Raw genomic sequence first — 18,808 nt, forward strand, 5'->3', positions numbered from 1 at the left:
GTGAAAGCTAGTTCATTATCTCTGGCTGTATAAACTCAAGCAGTGGCAGCTGTTTACTGCAACAACCTGTAAATGTGTTAGCCCGTGTTTGCAGAGGATAAGGGCTGTACCATCCCTAGCCCACTTCAGACCGTAAAAGGGGTTCTTTTCTCGCCCTTATCTGAATCATCCTCGAACAGTCTGCCTCTGAACAGAGTTTACTCCTCTTCTTTGATCTACTTTATAAAAACATCAGAACTGTTTACTTTGAAATGCACACATTTCTTGGGGTGTGGGGAAAGGAGATGTTTTTCAAGCCACCTGGTCACTTTCTCAACTTTTCTTGTCCTGTCCAACATCCTGAAGCATAATTTCATTGCCCAGTCCGGGTCTTAAATGAATTCATAAGAATTAACTCATTCGACTCCTTATTAGAGGAGTCAGAACATCCCACCTTGATTTCTAACAAATGACCTAACGAACTGCCGTGCTAATGCCCCTGCAATCTACTTGAGACTCTTCCCTCCTTGAAAACTTATTTAGGATTTGGAAACTGCACAAACAGGTCAGCAACTGCACCGTGCACTTCAAAGCACAGAGAAAGCCTTTATCAGCCCTCAGCCTCATGGCCAGCAGGGAAAAGCTCTAAGTCCAAACAGCACCAACGCACCCTGAGATGACAAACAGCAGCACGTTGCTTATGGGCATGGTGGGGAGATACTCCACGTTTCCCTTGTTTCTAAGCCCAGTGAGTACTTATTCATACCTCAGATCACTTTGCTGATAGAAAGGCAAGAGTATTCCTCCAAGCAAGCAAGAAAAGCCCCAGATCTGGGGTTAGCTCTTACAAAAGAGCCCTCAGTCCGTTTTCAACAACCCCTTCCGAATCCTCATCCTTAGTCCCAGGGAGATAAAGACCGAAAATCGCGCTGCGGTTGGAGTCGGGGTCATAACTGTCAGCACAGGCCGCTACGCAGTTATCAGCGCTTGCACGGCCAGGGGGTGACTCAGGGCTGAACTTGGCGCCAGGTCAGGCAGCCTTGAGCCCCGCTAACTGCGGCGCTCAGAGATTAGGCGGATGTAACAATCACCTGAGAGGGAGATTAAAGGCCTCTCAACGGGGTCCTTTGTTCTCGGCCTCATTTGATGCTAGGCTAACCACGCCGCGGAAGGTGCTTTAAATGTTTGCCCTCAGCTCAGGGACGGTTTCAGAGAACGGGGAGAGCCCCGCTGTCATGGAGAAGGGCCCCTTCTCGGTAGAGTGGTTGGCGCAAAGCAGCCGCGGCGGGGATAACCACGCAGCTCGGGGGGAGAGCAGCGGGACCGCTGCTGGCGGCCGTCGGAAGAATAACATAGGCGCGTGCGGCGCTGCCCGCGTCACCACCTCTCCGACACCGCTCCCCCTCCCCGCAGCACACTCAGTACAAACGGACCCGCAGCGGGGCAGCCCCGCGCACGAGGCGGAGGCGGGAGGCGGCTCCCGGCCCCGCACCAAATTCTCGGCGGCGCAGCTGCAGGAGCTCGAGCGGAGCTTCCGCGAGCAGCGCTACATCGGAGCCAGCGAGAAGAAGCGGCTGGCGGCGGCGCTGGACCTCTCGCAGAGCCAGGTGAGCAGGCGTGGGGTCGGAGGGAGGGGCGGGGCGGGTCTGCGGCCGGCTCTGCCCCGTTGCCACGCAGAACTGTGGAGAGTTGGCATCCTCATCTCGGCTAGCATTGTGGTGTGGGTTTGTACTGACTTATAAATACCAGATTTCTGGCCGTTTCTCTCTTAAAACGATGCCTAGATGTAGTGGCATTTCCCTCAGAGCAGAATCAGCCCTGCTGCACCTGAGCTGCAGGTGAGCCAAATCACTACACCATCAGAGCAGCATTATCAGCTCCGTATCTTGTAGTTGCTACCCACCCAGTCAGACAGGGTGCTTGCACATCACTGCGTGGAATGGAGCAGACTGGGATGGTTCTTGACTTTTGATTTCTTATCCCCAGATAAAGACCTGGTTTCAGAATCGCCGCATGAAATTTAAACGTGAGACGCAGGATGCCAGGGTGGAAGCCCTTGTCTCAGGCCTGTTCCTTCCTTATCGCTGTTACCCGGATACAGTGACACCCAGCTGTCGTCATGGGGTGGATGTCAGTGTCTCCTCTACCCCCGGTGCTCCCCTCCACCCAGCAGGACCCAGCCCAGCCCTGCTGGTGCCCCCTGTTCCAGCTCAGCTCCCGCAGACAGCTTTGCCAGGCACAGCCTTGCTGTTTCCCCCCAACCCAGCACTGCCTGTGTACTCCGCTGTGATCCCAGCTGTGACTTTAACCAACGACCACAAAGGACTGAGGTTCCAGCCCTACCTACCTTCTTGTTAACACCACCAAATATTATCTGTAATCTGCCAAATATCCAAAGAATAATTATTTATTTAGTTATATTAAACATGTGGATGACTTATTGTTTAATCTTTCACATACACACACACCAATGTTAAAAAGAAACAACAACCTCAAAGTAAAATATTGAGTGGAAGTCTTGAAAGTTCTACAGCCTTCAGTTCACTGTACTGAAACACTTCTTTTCCAAAAGTTTGTTTTCAGAAAATAGCCTATATTCAGGTGGGGCTCCTCACTAGGAAAAGGGAACATTTATTATATTTCCAGGTATACAGTAACTACATGATGAGCTAACAGTGATGACAGCAAGCAAATTAAAGGAAAATGATACAATATGTGTCAGCCCTCTGACCAAACACAGATTGCCTAATATTTTGTCTGTATGCTTTGCACAGTCCTTGATGTCACTTCCCCCCTATATGGCTGCTTTTAAACACAGGAAGCTAACAGATTACTTGTTAATCATCTTTTTGATGCCAGTGCCAAATAGCCTTGTAACTTATACCTACTGCTTAAAACACACACGTTGTTCCCAAGTTTTGTTCTACTACAATCACTCAAAAATAAAACATTTGTTATTTATTACAACTACAGCTTCAACTGAACTTGGCAGATTCAATAACTCCAAGCTACGGTGCAGCGTTAGGCTTGCATCAGGTACTCTTGGGACTGCTCCTTAAAATCCTCAAGCAAGCTTTACAGAGAATGGCAGATTCAAGCCTGCAGGTAGGGAGTAATGAGAAGCACACCCTGCATCAGCATAGAGCTACACCAGCAGGTGTGATTACATCTCTCTTGCCCTTGACCATCCTAACCTGATTGCTAACCAAAACAAAATAAGTTTGTATTGTCCAGTAAAAATAACAATAGAATATCTCATTTTGAGGTAGAGGTCCTGAATAAAAAGAAGTTGACAAGCATGGCCTACAACCCCATTGCTCAATGCTGCTGTTTTTCACTTCCCCCACCACTTGTGTTTCAGGTTGAGGAAAGCAAAGCTAATTCTTGGAAGACAACAGGGGATGGTGAGGAATAGGAGATAGACTTCTGCCTACAATCCTAGCTTCTGTTCAGATTATTTCCTCTGATGTAATACCCCAAACCCTAATTGCCATCTATGCTGTCAAGAAGCACCCATACCTTACCTTACGGGAGAGGAAGGGGAATAACCCATCATTGTCACTCAGAGGAGATCCCCTCTCCCAGCACAACCACACCTCTTTCCTCCCTGCCCTACCGGGACTCTGCTCTGAGGTAGGACAAAAGGTGCATTAATCTGCAGCTGTGAAACCCAGAGAAAACGCAGCATGGTGACTCAAGACCAGTTACCCTGTAAATTCTAGATGCTGCTTCCCCTGCTGACCAGCAAGTTTACTGCCAGCCTTGCCCCTCTTAAGTGTTACAACAGCATCAGGTTTAGACATTTCAAATGTGGAGACCCCAGGCTGTTACACTGAAACTCGTGGCCCCTGGGGCTGAAGGCAACAAGGGTAAAATCAAAACTACATTGCAGCAATCAATCTAGTTTCTAATGCACTTAGAAGAGTTGAATAAACTTCATTAAATTCTAAAAGAAAAGTGCTAATTGATCCCTTCCCCGAGAGGAATGAAAGCCATGATCTAAGAATCACTGCTTTTTCCTAATAGGAAAGGGACAATAAAGTTTCAGGATCGTTAGAGCAAAAAACTAAAGCCGCTCCCTTCAAATACTGCTTCTCCTAAAAGCATCAATTTACCTAAAGAGTGTTGCAAAATATGCAATTACCGTGAGCATCCAGTGGGGAATCAAAGGCCAAATTTGCAGATTAAAATCTCATTTAGATAATATGACTATTAACAGAACTCTAATTATGCTCTTAAATCTTTTTCAAGATGCTGGTTTTGCTAATTGTAAAACTTTAGAACTCTGTACTGAGTATTTGAACTATTTAATCACTGTTTAAAAAATGCTATGGCTTAATGAACATCTGTGATTAACACAGTTGGAGCTTTCAGGTGGAAAATGGACTGGAAGTGCAAAGGAATACAACAATTAACATACAGAAGAGAAACTCACCTTCATCTTCCTCCTTTGCTGTGCCTCAAACACAGTACAGAACAACTGGTAAGGCTCAAGCTCTCAAACATAACAGCATACAGAACCCCTCTCAGCTTGACTGCAGAAAAGCCAGGTAATATGCCTGCAGTGTTTTAATTCTTCCCCATTACTGGAAAAGCAGTTCACAAGTGAAACCTTTACACACTTTGCGCAGGTGATGCCTAACAATTTATATGCATATGAAAACTGGAGTTGTGCAATTCCCAGTCCAAAATAAGCTTAATTTTATCCTACACTGTGGGAAATCTTTCAAATGTAAGTTTTCCCTCTGGCTTTTCTTCCTTTATTCCCCTTTCAGCAGCAGCAGGCACAAAGTAAAGGCTGTAGTCACAAACTGTAAGTGCAGCATAGCTTTAGTGTAATTACACATTTCAACTGTGCTTAAGGTATCTCTTCAGGGCATGTAGAAATCAAAGGAAGATAGAAGTATTTGGGGGGAAAAAATAAAGCTTTTCAAAAAGGTGAGACATAAATAAGACTGAGAGGCACCACATCCAATAAATTTTAATGCTGGTTAGTACAAATATTAAATTATTACTTTTTACACTTAACTTAAAAAAATAAACATGTAAGATTACAAATCAGACACACAAACACAAAAATCCATCTGAGCAGAAAATAATACATTACACCACTAATTTTTTCTCCCTGCCATGTTTTCACTATCAGGCATACACAGGATGGCATTTATTGTCCATTTTATTCTGAATTACTGGATGGAAAGAAGGATGAGGAGGAAACAAGTGTTGATGGTAGTATGGCAGCTCATTTGCCATGAAGCGATAGGTGCTTTGCAAAGCATCGTATCTGGGGAAGGAGAAGCTGAGCTGCATCGCAGACACAGGGGGAAGAGGCAGGAGTCTCTGATGCTGTGGAGCAAAGGGATAGTGGAAAGATAACGGAAAGCCTTCATCGGGAAGGAGGGCTGGAGGTGTGGTTCCCGGGGTAAAGCTGTAGTGCGGAGCAGGAGACATGAGGCTGTGCTGTTGGTCCTGGATTTGCCTCTTCAGTTTCATCCTCCTGTTCTGAAACCAGGTCTTGATCTAAGAAACAAGGCGGGGGGGTTGGGAGGGGGAGGAAGAGAAACGGCTCAGTGCTTTGCTTACAAGTGCAAACAACGGTAGTACGCCGGACCTTTCCATGCTCGCTTTCCTTTAATTGCCTGGGTTGGGCTAATGCCCGAACTAATCAAGCACAGAGGATCAGAGCGAGGACGGGTTAAGGATCAATCACTTTGGGGTATTAAGAACGTCTATAAGCTTTGTAAGATATACACAACTAGACGTACATCGAGGCTTGGCTGGTTAACTTGTAAGATATTAAACAGCGGAACCCAGCCAAAGACCGCTAGATGGACTCAGCGCAGCCACGCGGGACGGCCGGCACCCACCTGGACCTCCGAGAGCTGCAGGGCGGCAGCCAGCTTCCTCCGCTCCGAGGCTCCCAGGTACTTCTGGCGCTGGAAGGTCTTCTCCATCCGGCACACCTGCTCCGAGCTGAACGCAGTCCGCGCCCGCCGCTGCCGCCCGCGGCTCCCGCAAGGCGTTTCCACTTCGGACCGCTCCCCACCAGCGCTCTCGCTCTCGTAGCCAGATGACTCGTCGGCGCTCTGCCAGCCGCCGTCAGGGGCTGCCGAAATAATGGAAGGGGTGGTGGTGAGGCTTCTTCCCGCAGCCGCAGAGCCTCCACTACCTCCGCTGCACCGGCACGAATTGAGGTCCCGACCCACACCCGCCCACACCCTATTCACACACCTGGCTCCGACGGGCACTGCTCGCTGGGCTCCTGGGGTCCAGTACTGCTCTGCCGCTCCTCGAGGGGCTCGCAGTCTGAGGGCTGTTCCAGCCTCGGACTCCCTCGTCGGGGCTCTGCCCTGACCAGGAGGGGATTGCGGCCGCGGTCCTGCGAAGTGGGGGCGCAGGGAGGGGGAACGCAGCAGATGTGGGGCCGCACCCCGTGGGATTTGGACTCTGCTGCCAGGGAAAAGTCGGCCTGGCTCATGGCGGTGAGGGGCTGGGGCTGCCGGCCTCGATCAGCTCTTATACAGACGCTTCAGTCCCGTTTGCAAGTGTGAAGCCACATCAAAGTGGGAATCGAGAAGAGATAACAGCTGCCAGAGAGGAAGAAAGTTCACACGTCTGGCAAATGTCTACAAGGCCCTGGCTCCAGCGTGTCTGCAGGGCCGGGAAAACCCTCTTGAAGTGCAAACCTGCCCCTATCCCCCGGAGGGCAGGGCACCGGGCAGGCCCAGCCCCGCGAAGGGGCGTTTAAAGATACCGATATTGCCGCTACCAGCGGAATTCTTACCCGCTAGCTGTCTGGCCGCGGTATCCCGACACCGACGTCGAGAGCGCCCGGCCAGACGGAAGGCTGCGGGATGAGCGAATCTCGGCTGCCAGCTCCTCCGCCAGGCGCGTCACCGGCAGAGCGGACCTGGGGAAAGCGGTTGGTGTCCGCTGACCACAAACTCCTATCCCCCGGGGCTGAGCTTTCACCCGGGCTGGGGCTCGGCGGTGCCGCGGGCCCTCTCACCTTGGACTTGGCGCCACCCGTCTAGCCCGAAAGCTTCCCCAACCTCCCAAAGACCCGAGCGATCAAAGCAAGAAGCGAGCAGCGCTCGCACCTCATCAACCCCGAACCGTCCCCAGCCCACATGGAGCTTCCCGAGGAAGGCGATGCCTTTGTAACTCGGGGTGGGCATCGCAAAGGCATTCCCCCACATCCCACCCTAGCAAGGCTGGGAACCGGGCTGGAATAGGGAAGGGGCCTGTGACTTTCTACAAAAAGAGCAACTCACAGAGCCCAGATGTATGGGTAAATGTGAGTTTTCTCTCCATAAGTAATAATAATCAATATCTGTGTCATGTTCCTCAAACAAACCAGCTCGCTCCCCCCTGCCCCCCTCTCCATCCACTTCACCCTCCCCTTTTTCAGAACACCCCGTGTCAGAGAGAAAACCATATTAACGCTGACAATTTTCATCCTTTTAAGCATTCCCATAACTTCACGGACACTAGGATTGAGCGCATCGCACTACTGATCCCTCCAACCCCCACTGTCTCACCATAACCCCTAATGCAGGGGAGTGATAGAACCTAGGAACAGGAGCTATGTGGATACCTTGCACAGCCCGCATAGCCCAGGAGCTGCATGGGCCCTGTAACTTCCCTTCCAACACCATCCCCTAAGGCAGGACTGGGAGAGGCAGGATTTCTTGCTCAGGCAGTGAGATTGCACTGTCCTTTACAGGGTGCTGGGCGCAGCTGTTAATAGCAGTTCAGTTACCACTGATGCCAGATGGTCAGTTTGGCTGACATGCCTAAGTCCATGCAGGTGCTCAAGCAGTTGGGCAATGAGCTGCAGACCAGGCTCCCCCCTGTCTCAGAAACACACTCATAAAGGCCACCAAACCAACAGCTTCTAAAACGTCACTGGTCCAAAGTACCAGGTCCTCCAAAAAAAGCTTGGAATTTGCACATTCATTTTAATCACATCCAGATTTAATAGCTACTTCTGAACAGCTGTGCATGGTCCCTCTTTTCACAGGAAATAAAATAAAATAAAATAAAATGCACCATTGTTCTCACTATTTCTATGTTATTTCACAGAGCAGCCATTTCTGAATAACCCCCTGCCTGACCAAATCCCATTCAAGGAGCTCAGGCTTCTTCCCACAGGTCATGCAAAGAACTTCAATATATGTGATGCACTGCAAGTAACTGCAGAGCCCAACTGCTTCACCAAGGCCAAATGTTGTGGTACCCAGAAACTGCTGTGATTCAGCAGCTACTGAGTCGAGCACACACCTGCAAGCAGCGTGCTTCCCCAAGGGAATGGGTATCTCCAGTGGCTCTCCAGCAGGACAGAGATTCTGCCAAGCCCAAGAGCCCTCATGTTCAGAATTACACCAGAGGCACAGAGCAGTGCACAGCTACCAGAGAAATTCTCTCCATCCCCACTGCCAGAACTAAGCCAGGCATAAGACTTGGATCAGTGACATACCTGAACAGATGTTACCTTATGTCATTTGGGGATGTAGGGAAGGGAAGCAGTTGATTTATTCCACTGTTTGCTGAAAGTATGTGAGATCTGCAACTTTTTTTTTCTTTATTATTTAATTGGAATCGTCTATTAAATTAGATGTTTAAGTCCCTAGGATTCTCCACCCCCACCCCGGGGGAGGTGGTAGCCACATCTGTGGACCACAAAACCTCGGAACAGATGGGGAAGGGGTAGGAGGTGTCACAGGGCTGTTGTAGCTCCCACCAGGAAGAGGTGCTGACTTGAGAAACTTAGGAACTTTGATGAACCTGGGAGGGCAGAAAGAAATCCCCTCACCTCCTGCAGAAATATGGCACTTAGAGAAGACTTTGTTTCTTTCCTGATCCATTCTTTTTTATCACTTTAGATTTTGTATCACTGGAGTTATATCTGCTATCAAAAAAAAACATTGTTGGCACTTCCCCTGTACCAGATTCTAGAGGCTCACACTGCACCAGAATCATAGAATCATTTGAGTTGGAAGCGACCCTGAAAACCCACCTAGTCCAACTGCCCTGCAATGAACAGGGACATCTACAGCTCCATCAGGTGTTCAGAGACCCCATCCAGCCTGACCTTGGGCACCCACCACCTCTCTGGGTGATGCCCCACCATTCTTACTGTAGAAAACTTTTTCCTTATATCCAATATAAATCTCCCCTTTTTTAGTTTGATACCATTTCCCTTTACCCCATCACAGCTGATCTCACTAAAGAGTTTGTCCTCCTCTTCCTTGTGTTTTCCCCTTAGATACTGAAAGGCCTCTCTCTGGTCTTTCCAGAACTGCTATTAGAAGCTGAAGTATTTGTATTCACTAAGAATAGGGCCGGTGTACCAGGTCTATTAACATATGTACTCTGCCCCTACTTTAGCTCAACAGCATAAGAAACTACGGCCAGAAATCGGAATAAATAAATAAATAAATAATAAGAAAGTAATCTCTCTCAAGCAAAATAATTTCTAGCCTAAGTAGGCAACTCTATAGGTGAATTGGTGAAAGCCCGAGCCAGAGGGAGTCTCCTTCCAGCGTCTTACGGGAAGGGATGTGGCCACCAACACTCGGCAGGGCTCAGGGCTCGGCTCGGAGGGCGGTGAGACCGCTGATCACTGTTTGTATCCTTCACTGCTCCCCTTTGGAAATGCTAACTAGGTTATCCAGCTCGCCCTTTGATGTCCTGATAGGTGCTATTAGATAGCCAATTAGGCATCAACGAGATCGATTGTTTCGGAATGGATGCTTTCTGTTTGAAGTAGCCGTGAACACTAACAGGGCCATCACCAGGCTCTCCTTTGCCCACGGGAACAATGCAGGCCGACACACCATAAATAACAAATGCTCTGACTCACCCGGAGCTCTGCGCCCTCCCGGCTCACACGCCGCAGCTATCCCCATTCAGCACTGTGGGACCAAACGCGTGCTTTGCATTAAAAGCTATTTATCACGGAATTCAGCTCTTTGCGCAACAGAGGGACAAAGCGCCGTAACTCTGTGCGAGTCAAAGCAAAACTAAGCAGGAGCCCAGTTCCCACACAAGCCATTCAGTGTTGCCCGGGGTTTGGTGACACCTCCACAGCTGTTCGCGATTGTCCAGGAAGAGTAACTGAGTGCTGAAATGGGAACTTAAGCACCTCACCTCCCGAATTCCAATCCGCTGCTGGGATCAGTTCCCTACCAAACGCCTTTACAAAACAACGTTAGGCCGGGACTTAAAAAAAAAAAAGTGGACAATTATAAAGAGTTAGGGGCAATACCATTCAGCAAAATGAACTGAGACCAAAAGATCCCTCTTCCCCCCCTCGTTTCGGTTGGTTTTATCAGGTTAATTGGCATCTAATTAAGTATCAAAGAAAGAGATAATGGGCCGCAATTAGACATAATGGCCTGGTGGTGCGAGATCCCCCCTGATTAGCACGACACGCAGAATTACTTCACCTGGTTCGTTAACAGGTGCTGCCGGTGGCTCCACGGTGTCTGGGCGCTGCGGGGGGCACCAGGCCCTATTCCCAGCCATTCCCCTGTTGGTTGCTCTCGCCAAATTGGGACAGGCGTTAACGCGCTGGCTGCAGCCGGCTCCCTGCCATTACCGCGGCGTTAATTCAATCAGGTTGCACACACACTGTGGGGACAAATGCTTTGAAGTCAGCGTTCTACCCTCCCACCCCTCTTTCCTCTCCAGGGAGCCCCTTTTTCAGGTTATACAGGCCCTTTCGAGAGAGCCGCCAGCACCAAACTGCTCTTCCTCGGCTCAGCCACTCGACCCTGCCATTTGCGGGGGGCTCGCAGGCTGCGCTTTGTCCCGCCGGCAGCATTCCTGCCTGGGTGGTGGCCGTGATGCGATTAAAGACACAAAAGGGGTGTTGAAATGAAGGAGCTCACGCTGGTGGAGCAGTGCGGGGCTCCCTGCGGTGCCTTGAGTGCCTCCGGCCCCGGGGCGAGCCGCCCGTGCGCTGCCCTGGCAGCTCTCTGCCCCGTTCCCTTTTTTTCTTGTCTCCAGCCAGAGGCTGCCAGCACAGAGCTCCAGTGTAGTTATTAAGATCACTGAATGTTAACTGCTAGAGAAAGATTTTTGCAGGTAGAATAAGTGCTAACATATGTTCGTGAGGATCTTCTGATAGCATTATGTGCTCAGTCAAACGAGCATCACCCCCCACACTCGTTGGAGCAGTTCTTGAGGATTAGGACAATATTTGCAAGGTGGGGCTGCCAAAACGGGAGTAAGACTTTTCGTGTGTTTGGTGAGCATACATATGGCCAAGAAATCGTTATGTTTAGTTATCATTAGCACCTTTCCGACCAGAGCTCAGCTTTTAGTTCAGCAAGCTCATACACCCCGGTTACCCCGGATGGCCAGACCAAGCCCAGAAAGCCTGCTAGGACCTGCCTCTGTTAGGACCGCAGGACTCAGGTCCATTAACTCCTCGGGCAGCCTCTACTCCGAGGCTGTTCCACAGTCCTGCTTCTCTCTACAGTCTCAGTAGGATTAAATTGCAGAACCGTGCATTGTGCTGGCCCCTTCTAGGCCTTTGCACAGAGGGGAAAGTTACCCTGAAGAGCTATGCTTGAGTGTGGAAGGGTGCAGTTAGGCAAGGTTTGCATGGCTTCATATTAAATCTCATACCATCCCACCATCACCCTCTATCCCCAGTCAGTCCGGATCCTTAGGAAGTGGCTCACCCCTCTGCGGCTGGGAGGGTATTGTTCTATCTCCCTTGAACCCTTTCATCTCCCTCGCTCCCCCCAGGCTGCATTTGGTTGGGGCTAGGCTGTTCCCCAGCGTTGCAGCGGCTCCAGCCCTCAGCACAAGGGTTGTGTGCCTCCAGCCTCGATATAAGACAGCACCTGGAGATGTAATAATGGCATTTAAAAGGATGAGCAAACCGTCTGGGTTCCTCCTGTGCTGAACGTGATTATAAGACCACTTAACCCCACCACGTTTGTCCCCTTAAAAATAGGACAGTCAGTTTGACCCTTTTTTTTCTGGATAGCTTGTATACTTGTTGATCTTGAGTGTAGTGCTGTCTCTAAAATGTCTGCTTTAGAGCAAGTATGCACCAATGAAGAACCTTTTGGAGACATCTCTGTTTCCCAGTGATATTTCAGAGATTAATAGAATTTCAGATTTCTTTCCCTCCCATTTATTACTATTTTTTCCTTCAAATCAATACAGCCATTTAGTAATATTTGAATTCGAAAGATAAACATTCAGTTGGATTTTTTTCCTTATCTCCTCTTAGCAAATTTCCATAATCTTTAATATCTTTCTGAAAAAGCCTCAGGAAGATCAATAAAATAAACACCTAAACTCCTTATTGCTTTTCTGAAACCCTTACATTAGAGCCACATTAACAGTGCATCTGTAGGCAAATAGTAACCTAAAAAGACTAAACAAATGCAGTGTGGAGCACATACAAGTTACTTTGAACCAGGTGAATGTATTCAAATGATGGAGAGTGATCCCTGTATAAAAATGAAATATTTGTGTTCAAGAATGACTAGCAGAGAACCTTCAGACATTCGTGATAAAAGCCCACATTTTAAGTGCACCAGAAATCTTCTAATAACCCATGAGATCAGCTCTGAAGTGATGGAAATGTTTATTTCGCTTTTCATGTTAGCTCACAATCATCTTTGAAAGATTCATGACGACAGTCAAGGATCATTTTTTATAGCCCTTTCTCTAGCCTGAAATCAGACCATTTTAATCAAATCAGATATCAAATAATGAGCATTATTCAAACAAAAAGTGCACAGCACAATAGTAACAAATTTTACTGCCATTTAGTGAAAAAATAGCTTTGAAATGTTGCATTTCTTTTAATAATCACCCTCATACCCCATTAAGCGCATGCAGGACTGAGACCAAGTGTGTGTGTTGCAAGGCCAGATCCCAAGATCCAGCATCTTTCCAGTAGGACCTCGTTAACCCACTGAGGCCACCCATGAAATTCTGATAAGATATGTTCATATTTTTATAGAAAGTCACTTTTTATATCCTAAAAATCATACTCTATATATGTTATTTTGAGGTCCACAGTACAAATTCTGCTGTCATTGCGGGCCCAGTAATAAATATTGGTAACTAGTTCCAGATACATCTGCATGTCTTGTTAAAAGCACAGCTGCCTCCTGAAGTGCCATATGGGAAGCAGCTGAGATTGGGACAGCTGTTAAAGGGAATGGGGGAAATTCATGCTTTTTGTATATATCCTCAGTAAATTGCAAGGTACAACACAAGAAAGATTATTCTTTCTGTATTAGGGCCAGGGCAGATCTAGAGAATAAGAACTGTGCTTCATTTAATGGGGAGGAGCTTTTTCAGGGCAGGATAAGTAGTTCTGCAGTCCTTGTGACAAATTCGTATGAAAGCTGAAAAAATGTTAAGTTTGTTAGGTGATTCCATGTATAATACCATTTACCCCACTATGTTTGAACGTTGCTGGGTAGCTTGGCCTGAAGTCCATGATCTGGATCATCGATCAGTGCCTTGCTCAGTGCTGCACCAGAACTCCAGCAGGCAGATGCAGGCAGGGGCAGCCCAGATATAGTTATCATTAGTGCAAAGTCTCCTTAGTCATGGTCCATACAGCCGGGTCAGACACTCAGCAAGAAAGCCCTAGGATCCCTGTACCCTACAAAGCAGGGTGCTGCCCAGAAGCTGACAGGCTGCGCTCTGCAGGCGCTGCTAACATCCAGAGCGGGTGCTGGCAACGCTGCCAAGGCAAAGCTCCCCGGGGCAGCCTCATGCCCGGGTAGAGGCGGCGGTCGGGCCACGTAGGTGAGTGGTAGGGACACCTGAGGTCCGAAAGGGAGCGGTGGAGTGCAGAAAGGCTCCGGCCTCAACTCCTGCAGTTGCCTCTTGAGCTTCATTCGGCGGTTCTGAAACCAGGTCTTGATCTGAGGGAAAAGAGAGCGGGGCAAGAATTGAGATCCCGTTCTAGACTAGCAGTCAGCTCCCACCCCATAGTCCGCCCCGGCTCCCCGCACCGCGCTCACCTGCACCTCGGAGAGCCGCATCCTGCTCGCCAGCTTGCGGCGCTCGGCGGCGCCCAGGTACCGGTGCCTCTGGAAGGAACTCTCCAGGGTGCTGATCTGCTCGGCGCTGAACGCCGTGCGCAGCCGCCTACCGCCCCTCGGCTCCTCGGGGCACGAGCACTCGCGGCCCCGCTCCTCTGAGGGTTGCCCCTCTGCAGCTGCAGATGGAAGAAAAAAAAAATGTCAGGCAGGACTGAGGGATGCCCGCCCGACTCAATGCATTCCCGCATTAATCCCTTTCCCGGCTCCAGGGAGCGGCACACAGTTCATGCAGCGCTCCCAACCCAGAGCGAGTCGGTGGCCGCGGTTACCTGCAGCGGGGGGTGTTGCTGAAGGCTCCCTGTTGCTCCTGCTGCCTTTCCCGGCGCCTTTCTCCTTGCTCCGTTCGCTCATTCCGGCGAACCGGCGGCCGGCTGTCGAGGGCGATGCTCGGCGCGGCGTGCCCTGGGTGGGACTCTTGGGGGCCTGGCTGCTCTGGGATAGCCACTCCACAGAGAATGGGGCCTTGGTCATCCTGCTGCGTTTTGGAGCTGCCGATAAGGATAGTGTGGAGAAGCACGACTCCTTTATACCTCAAGTCCCGGAGGAAAAACGTTGTTTGTGTAAATACACATCAAAGAGCCAGATAAGTATCATCTAATTGCCATCAGTCCCCCCCCCAACAAAAGATACCGTTCACACATTGCCACAGCTCGAGGAGGCCCGGCTCCGCCGTGTCTGTCCCTGGAGGTGTTCGCTCCGCAGTCAGTGATTTACAGCTCTTGTTGCATCCTATCCCGATGCAAATGGCATTTATGGTGCTGAGCGGCCTCAAATGGCTCTGGGGAATGTACCCCGGGGAAGCGCGCAGGGACCCGCTCCCCCAGGCTCGGTGGGTCTTCGAGAGACGGCTTTTTTTTTTTTTTAATTTCAAGCGGACGAGCCTCTGTCTAAACGGATTTTCTGAGCCTGCTGTTCTCTGGCCTGAGCACTGTGCTCCCCAAACAGCCCGTGCTGGGGCTGCTGAGAGAGGGGGCTGGAAGAAAAAGCTGTGAACCAGAAAGAAGTAAATGCCAAGGCTGTTGAGTTGTACGGGCCAGCTCCTGGCTGCTTATATTCAGTTTTCTGAACTAAAGAATCAGAAAAAGACAATCATTCTTTAGAATTAGCTCTATTCAGGTTACAGAATTCTTGCCATATTTCCCTTGCCCAATCTTTCCATCTATACAGGTCACACAGGGTTCTCTGCTATCTCACTCTCCATATCGTTTCCTTTACCACCTTATGCGTGCTGTTCAGAAGTGCTCCCATCCATTTTGGGTTTTGTGTACATTAGGAACACTTGGCTGTTACAGTAATGCCTCAGCAGTACACTGACAAATGATTTCCAGTGCCTTAAAGACATTTATTTTCACTGCAGGGTAACTACGAATTCCCTCCCCTTTTGATCCTCCCTTCCCATGCAAAAACCAAGGGTGAACACAAATTTGCCATTGGTAACTGCCATCCCAGCCCTGCATGACATCAGCTCACCTCCAGAAATTGTGACTGCAGGTTTGATCTGCCCACCAGTGTTGCAGGCTTCTGCCTTATACCCATCCACTGCCACCTGCACACAAACCCAGTGCTCTGCTGCCGGTCTGATTGCTTGTTCTGTTATTCTGCCAGTCCTCCTTGGACTCAGCATTCACTTCTCTGGTCATAGTTAATGTAACCACAGCTCTATTTCCTAGAAAACATTTTAGCATTCAGGGAAGCCATGGTAAGATGAGAATTGTCACTTGATACAGACCACTGTATTTTTTGCAAGCAGACACTGCAGTCAAAGAGGCCATGTTATGGCTTGTAGAGTTTTGGCTGGAATAGGATGGGACTGAGATAACAGTGCTTATACAAGGCAGCCCTGCAGAAATGTGTTAACATGACTCTGGTCTCAGGCTAAGGAGCTTCTGCAGAGCAGGGCAGTCCTACCTGGATGCCTACTATACAGCTGATAGCAGATATTTTGGGATAGCAGCCCAGACTTTGAGCACTAATTGCTTTTCCACATCTTCCAATACAAAGGCCAATTCTGCACTACTGAGCCAGCTGAGTAATCTGTGCTCTGAGACATCTACTTCCTGCTGAAGCTTTGAAAGAACTGAAGGGAAAGTAACTGAAGGCTTCCAGGTACCTTCAGAAGTGGTACTGGACGAGGCTGCCAGCATTTTGCCTTGCTGCAGCAAAGGTGTAGAAGGCCAAAGGAGCTGCTATTTTCTAAGAGTAGGTTACTCTTTATTATTACAACGGAGAGTCCTGTGAGACTGGTGTAGAGTGAGCACATGGTCATTAGGAGTAGTGGGATGGTGATGCAATAAAGCAGTAAAAAGGCAGCTAAGGACAATGCAGGATTCATCTGTGTGTTCATCTATGGGCATGCATAATTCCTTCCGAGGGATGCCCAGTGAAGCAAGGGCTTCTGGCAGATTCTGTGCCATGTATGTGGTCTTATTCTTGGCATGTTCATTCAACCACTACTATCTCTGAGAAATCACTCTTTAGGACTTAAAACCATTATAAGTGTCCTCTAAGCAGCCTCTTTATCATCAATTACTATATCTTTCCTCCCTGACAGAAGAAGAGCTGTTTTTTTTCCATGAGGAATGAAAATGAAAAATACATGTGTAGAAATGCCAGGAAAGCCTGGAATAAACAGACTGACAAGGCATAGATGAAAATTAAATTCCTCTTTGTGCTTGGAACTGATATAAATTAACACAGTGCTCAAAATGCTGGGAGTTCTCATGACCCCTTTACCATAAGGCTGCTACCAGCAGCTGAACAGCCAGTGAAATCACTTTAAAAATACAAGTTCTGCTGGAGGAAAACACTTATCTAGATTGGTTTTAGTAAGCTCTTACCCAATTTAGCCAGATTAAAAACAAATTCAAAATTGTTACAAATCAGAACTGTATTTAAAAGTGTACTGCGTTGCTACAGAGGCAGGGTTACCAGCAAAATATTTACCATCATTATTATTATTAACTATTAAAAAAAAAAAAGCTACTAGAGTTGAAAAGCAGCCAAGTTTCAGACATGCAAAATTGCCTTCAGGAATACAAAATATACCTATGCAGAATAATGCATATATATAAAGTTCACATGAGTCCCACTGTTTTTTTACAATTATTCAGGTCACTTGGACTGACAGTCTGATCAAGACCACAAAAAAAAAAAAAACCACCACACTGAAACACCTTAAAATCTTGTAAAATTCTGTGAGGCTTCTTCAGGTGTGTTACATCAAGGACTTTTTCTTTGTTAGTCTTAGCTGAAGAATAAATGTTCCCATGATGGCAGCTTCTGAAATTAAATTTAACAACTTGTTTAATATTAAGCTGACAGTTGAACATTTCACGCACTATTTTCACTTTTTGTTTCTTACAAATTCCTCCTCAAGAAATACAGCTGTAATATCACTTCCAGAAAGAAACCTTTCACTTTCAGCTATCTCATAATTAATCTATTTTTAGAGCTAGCATTTGAGCATGACAATGTCAGCAGGGAAATAGTACATCACAGCTGGCTTCCTTGGGTCATCTGGACAAAACTGTGTAGATCTGAGCAGTGAAAATATTTTACTGGCTCTTTATTCACCTAACACAAATCAGATAATTGTACTGTTCCAAAACCAGCCTCTTTATATTAATGGCTAAAAATGTTACCTATTTCAAAAACGGGTTTCAAAGCTCTTCTCCATTTTGTATTTCTAATTATTCCTTCCCCTTTTCTGTCTTTCTCACATTATACTGTTTCTTCCTATTTTCTTTATTCCAATCGTTTACATCAAGTACTCTGTAAAGGTTGCTATTAGCTGAGGAAGAAAACTTTAACCCTATAATAATTCAGAACCATAGCAACAGAGGACAACTGACCCTCTCCATCTACTGCACATCAAAGCAGGGGAGCACAGCCATCCTGACACTCTTTCTGAGCTTAACAATAAGGGAAAAGTGAGCATGTAGTGGGGGAGGGCAGGAATACTCTTAGGTAAGATGTTTAACTCTACACTCTCAATACGTGATTCAGTGTCTGTGTTTTCCCCAAGCAAACTAATTTACTTCCTTTGACAGGCTTCACAAATCAAAGGTAGGAAACTAAGATTCAAAAGATAGAGGATTAAAGGGAGCAGGTACACATATGTTCGTTTTACAAACGGGATGCAAAAAGCTTCTGCTATTTTATGTTTGCCGGCTTCTAACGGGCAGATTTTGCATAGTCACCTGGAAAGCGAATCACTTCTCACTATACTTTTGCTTACAGTGAGGCGCGTACAGCATAAAATGTTGCAAGGCTCTCTTGTGCCACCTCCTGGTTATAGTTAAGACTTCACATGCAGGAAACTGCCGCACTAGGGAAGGAGAAAAGCTGAAGTTTAGTCGAGGCAGTGGCTTTCCCGGCAGTGAGGGAAGACCGACAGAGCTTGCTTTCCACTTTCCCTGAGCATACGGATGCACACGGAGGGCTTTTGCCTCTCTCCTGCTTTTAGAATTAAGCCACTTTCCCACTGCATTAACATATCTATATAATGAAAATGTTGTATTCCTCCATAACGTCGCCTGCACGAGTTTAAGTAATGTACATTCTGCCCATGTCTATTCTATTCTGTGAAAAAATAGTAATAAAAACCTTGAAAATTTATGACTGGGGTGTGACAAGAGTAATAATTAGATGAAAAACATTGCCCCACTGCAAGTAAATATCTGAATTTTGCTCCAATCTACTTGACAGAAAACACAGAAAGGACTGAAGATCACTGC

General features: G+C 47.8%; 3 protein-coding genes across 4 annotated transcripts; 1 reads left to right on the forward strand and 2 right to left on the reverse strand.

The window, feature by feature from the left end:
- The first annotated feature begins 1,114 nt into the window (after positions 1–1,114).
- LOC107315958 (homeobox protein vex1-like) lies at positions 1,115–2,404 on the forward strand. Its single transcript, XM_015866912.3, has 2 exons — positions 1,115–1,586; positions 1,966–2,404. Exons 1-2 carry the CDS (start codon positions 1,161–1,163, stop codon positions 2,335–2,337), a joined length of 798 nt encoding a protein of 265 aa, XP_015722398.2. The 5' UTR covers positions 1,115–1,160; the 3' UTR covers positions 2,338–2,404.
- Positions 2,405–4,940: 2,536 nt separating this feature from the next.
- LOC107315954 (homeobox protein vent1-like) lies at positions 4,941–6,493 on the reverse strand. Its single transcript, XM_015866908.3, has 3 exons — positions 6,211–6,493; positions 5,847–6,085; positions 4,941–5,499 (listed from the first exon to the last, which is right to left on the reverse strand). Exons 1-3 carry the CDS (start codon positions 6,455–6,457, stop codon positions 5,122–5,124), a joined length of 864 nt encoding a protein of 287 aa, XP_015722394.2. The 5' UTR covers positions 6,458–6,493; the 3' UTR covers positions 4,941–5,121.
- A 6,082-nt stretch (positions 6,494–12,575) lies between these two features.
- On the reverse strand, positions 12,576–17,050 carry LOC107316090 (uncharacterized). Of its 2 annotated transcripts, none has more exons than XM_015867236.3 (3): positions 14,342–17,050; positions 13,992–14,188; positions 12,576–13,892 (listed from the first exon to the last, which is right to left on the reverse strand). In XM_015867236.3, the coding sequence occupies exons 1-3, from the start codon at positions 14,541–14,543 to the stop codon at positions 13,590–13,592; spliced, it is 702 nt and encodes a 233-aa protein (XP_015722722.2). In that variant the 5' UTR covers positions 14,544–17,050; the 3' UTR covers positions 12,576–13,589. The 2 variants fall into 2 exon arrangements, with proteins under 2 accessions (XP_015722722.2, XP_085411338.1); XM_085555212.1 differs by having other exon boundaries at positions 12,582–13,892; positions 13,992–14,182; positions 14,315–14,687.
- Between the last annotated feature and the right edge of the window lie 1,758 nt (positions 17,051–18,808).

The sequence above is a fragment of the Coturnix japonica genome, chromosome 8, assembly GCF_054131305.1.
Source record: "Coturnix japonica strain WE chromosome 8, WE-NBRP24, whole genome shotgun sequence".
Taxonomy (NCBI): Eukaryota; Metazoa; Chordata; class Aves; order Galliformes; family Phasianidae; genus Coturnix; species Coturnix japonica.

Coding starts and splice junctions, on each gene's coding strand:
- LOC107315958 (XM_015866912.3), top strand. CDS start 1,161: ATGTTTGCCCTCAGCTCAGGGACGGTTTCAGAGAACGGGGAGAGCCCC. Junction 1,587..1,965: donor TGGACCTCTCGCAGAGCCAG/GTGAGCAGGCGT, acceptor TCTTATCCCCAG/ATAAAGACCTGGTTTCAGAA.
- LOC107315954 (XM_015866908.3), bottom strand. CDS start 6,457: ATGAGCCAGGCCGACTTTTCCCTGGCAGCAGAGTCCAAATCCCACGGG. Junction 6,086..6,210: donor GCAGTGCCCGTCGGAGCCAG/GTGTGTGAATAG, acceptor TTATTTCGGCAG/CCCCTGACGGCGGCTGGCAG. Junction 5,500..5,846: donor TGCAGCTCTCGGAGGTCCAG/GTGGGTGCCGGC, acceptor CTTGTTTCTTAG/ATCAAGACCTGGTTTCAGAA.
- LOC107316090 (XM_085555212.1), bottom strand. CDS start 14,543: ATGACCAAGGCCCCATTCTCTGTGGAGTGGCTATCCCAGAGCAGCCAG. Junction 14,183..14,314: donor CGGCCACCGACTCGCTCTGG/GTTGGGAGCGCT, acceptor CTGCAGCTGCAG/AGGGGCAACCCTCAGAGGAG. Junction 13,893..13,991: donor TGCGGCTCTCCGAGGTGCAG/GTGAGCGCGGTG, acceptor CTTTTCCCTCAG/ATCAAGACCTGGTTTCAGAA.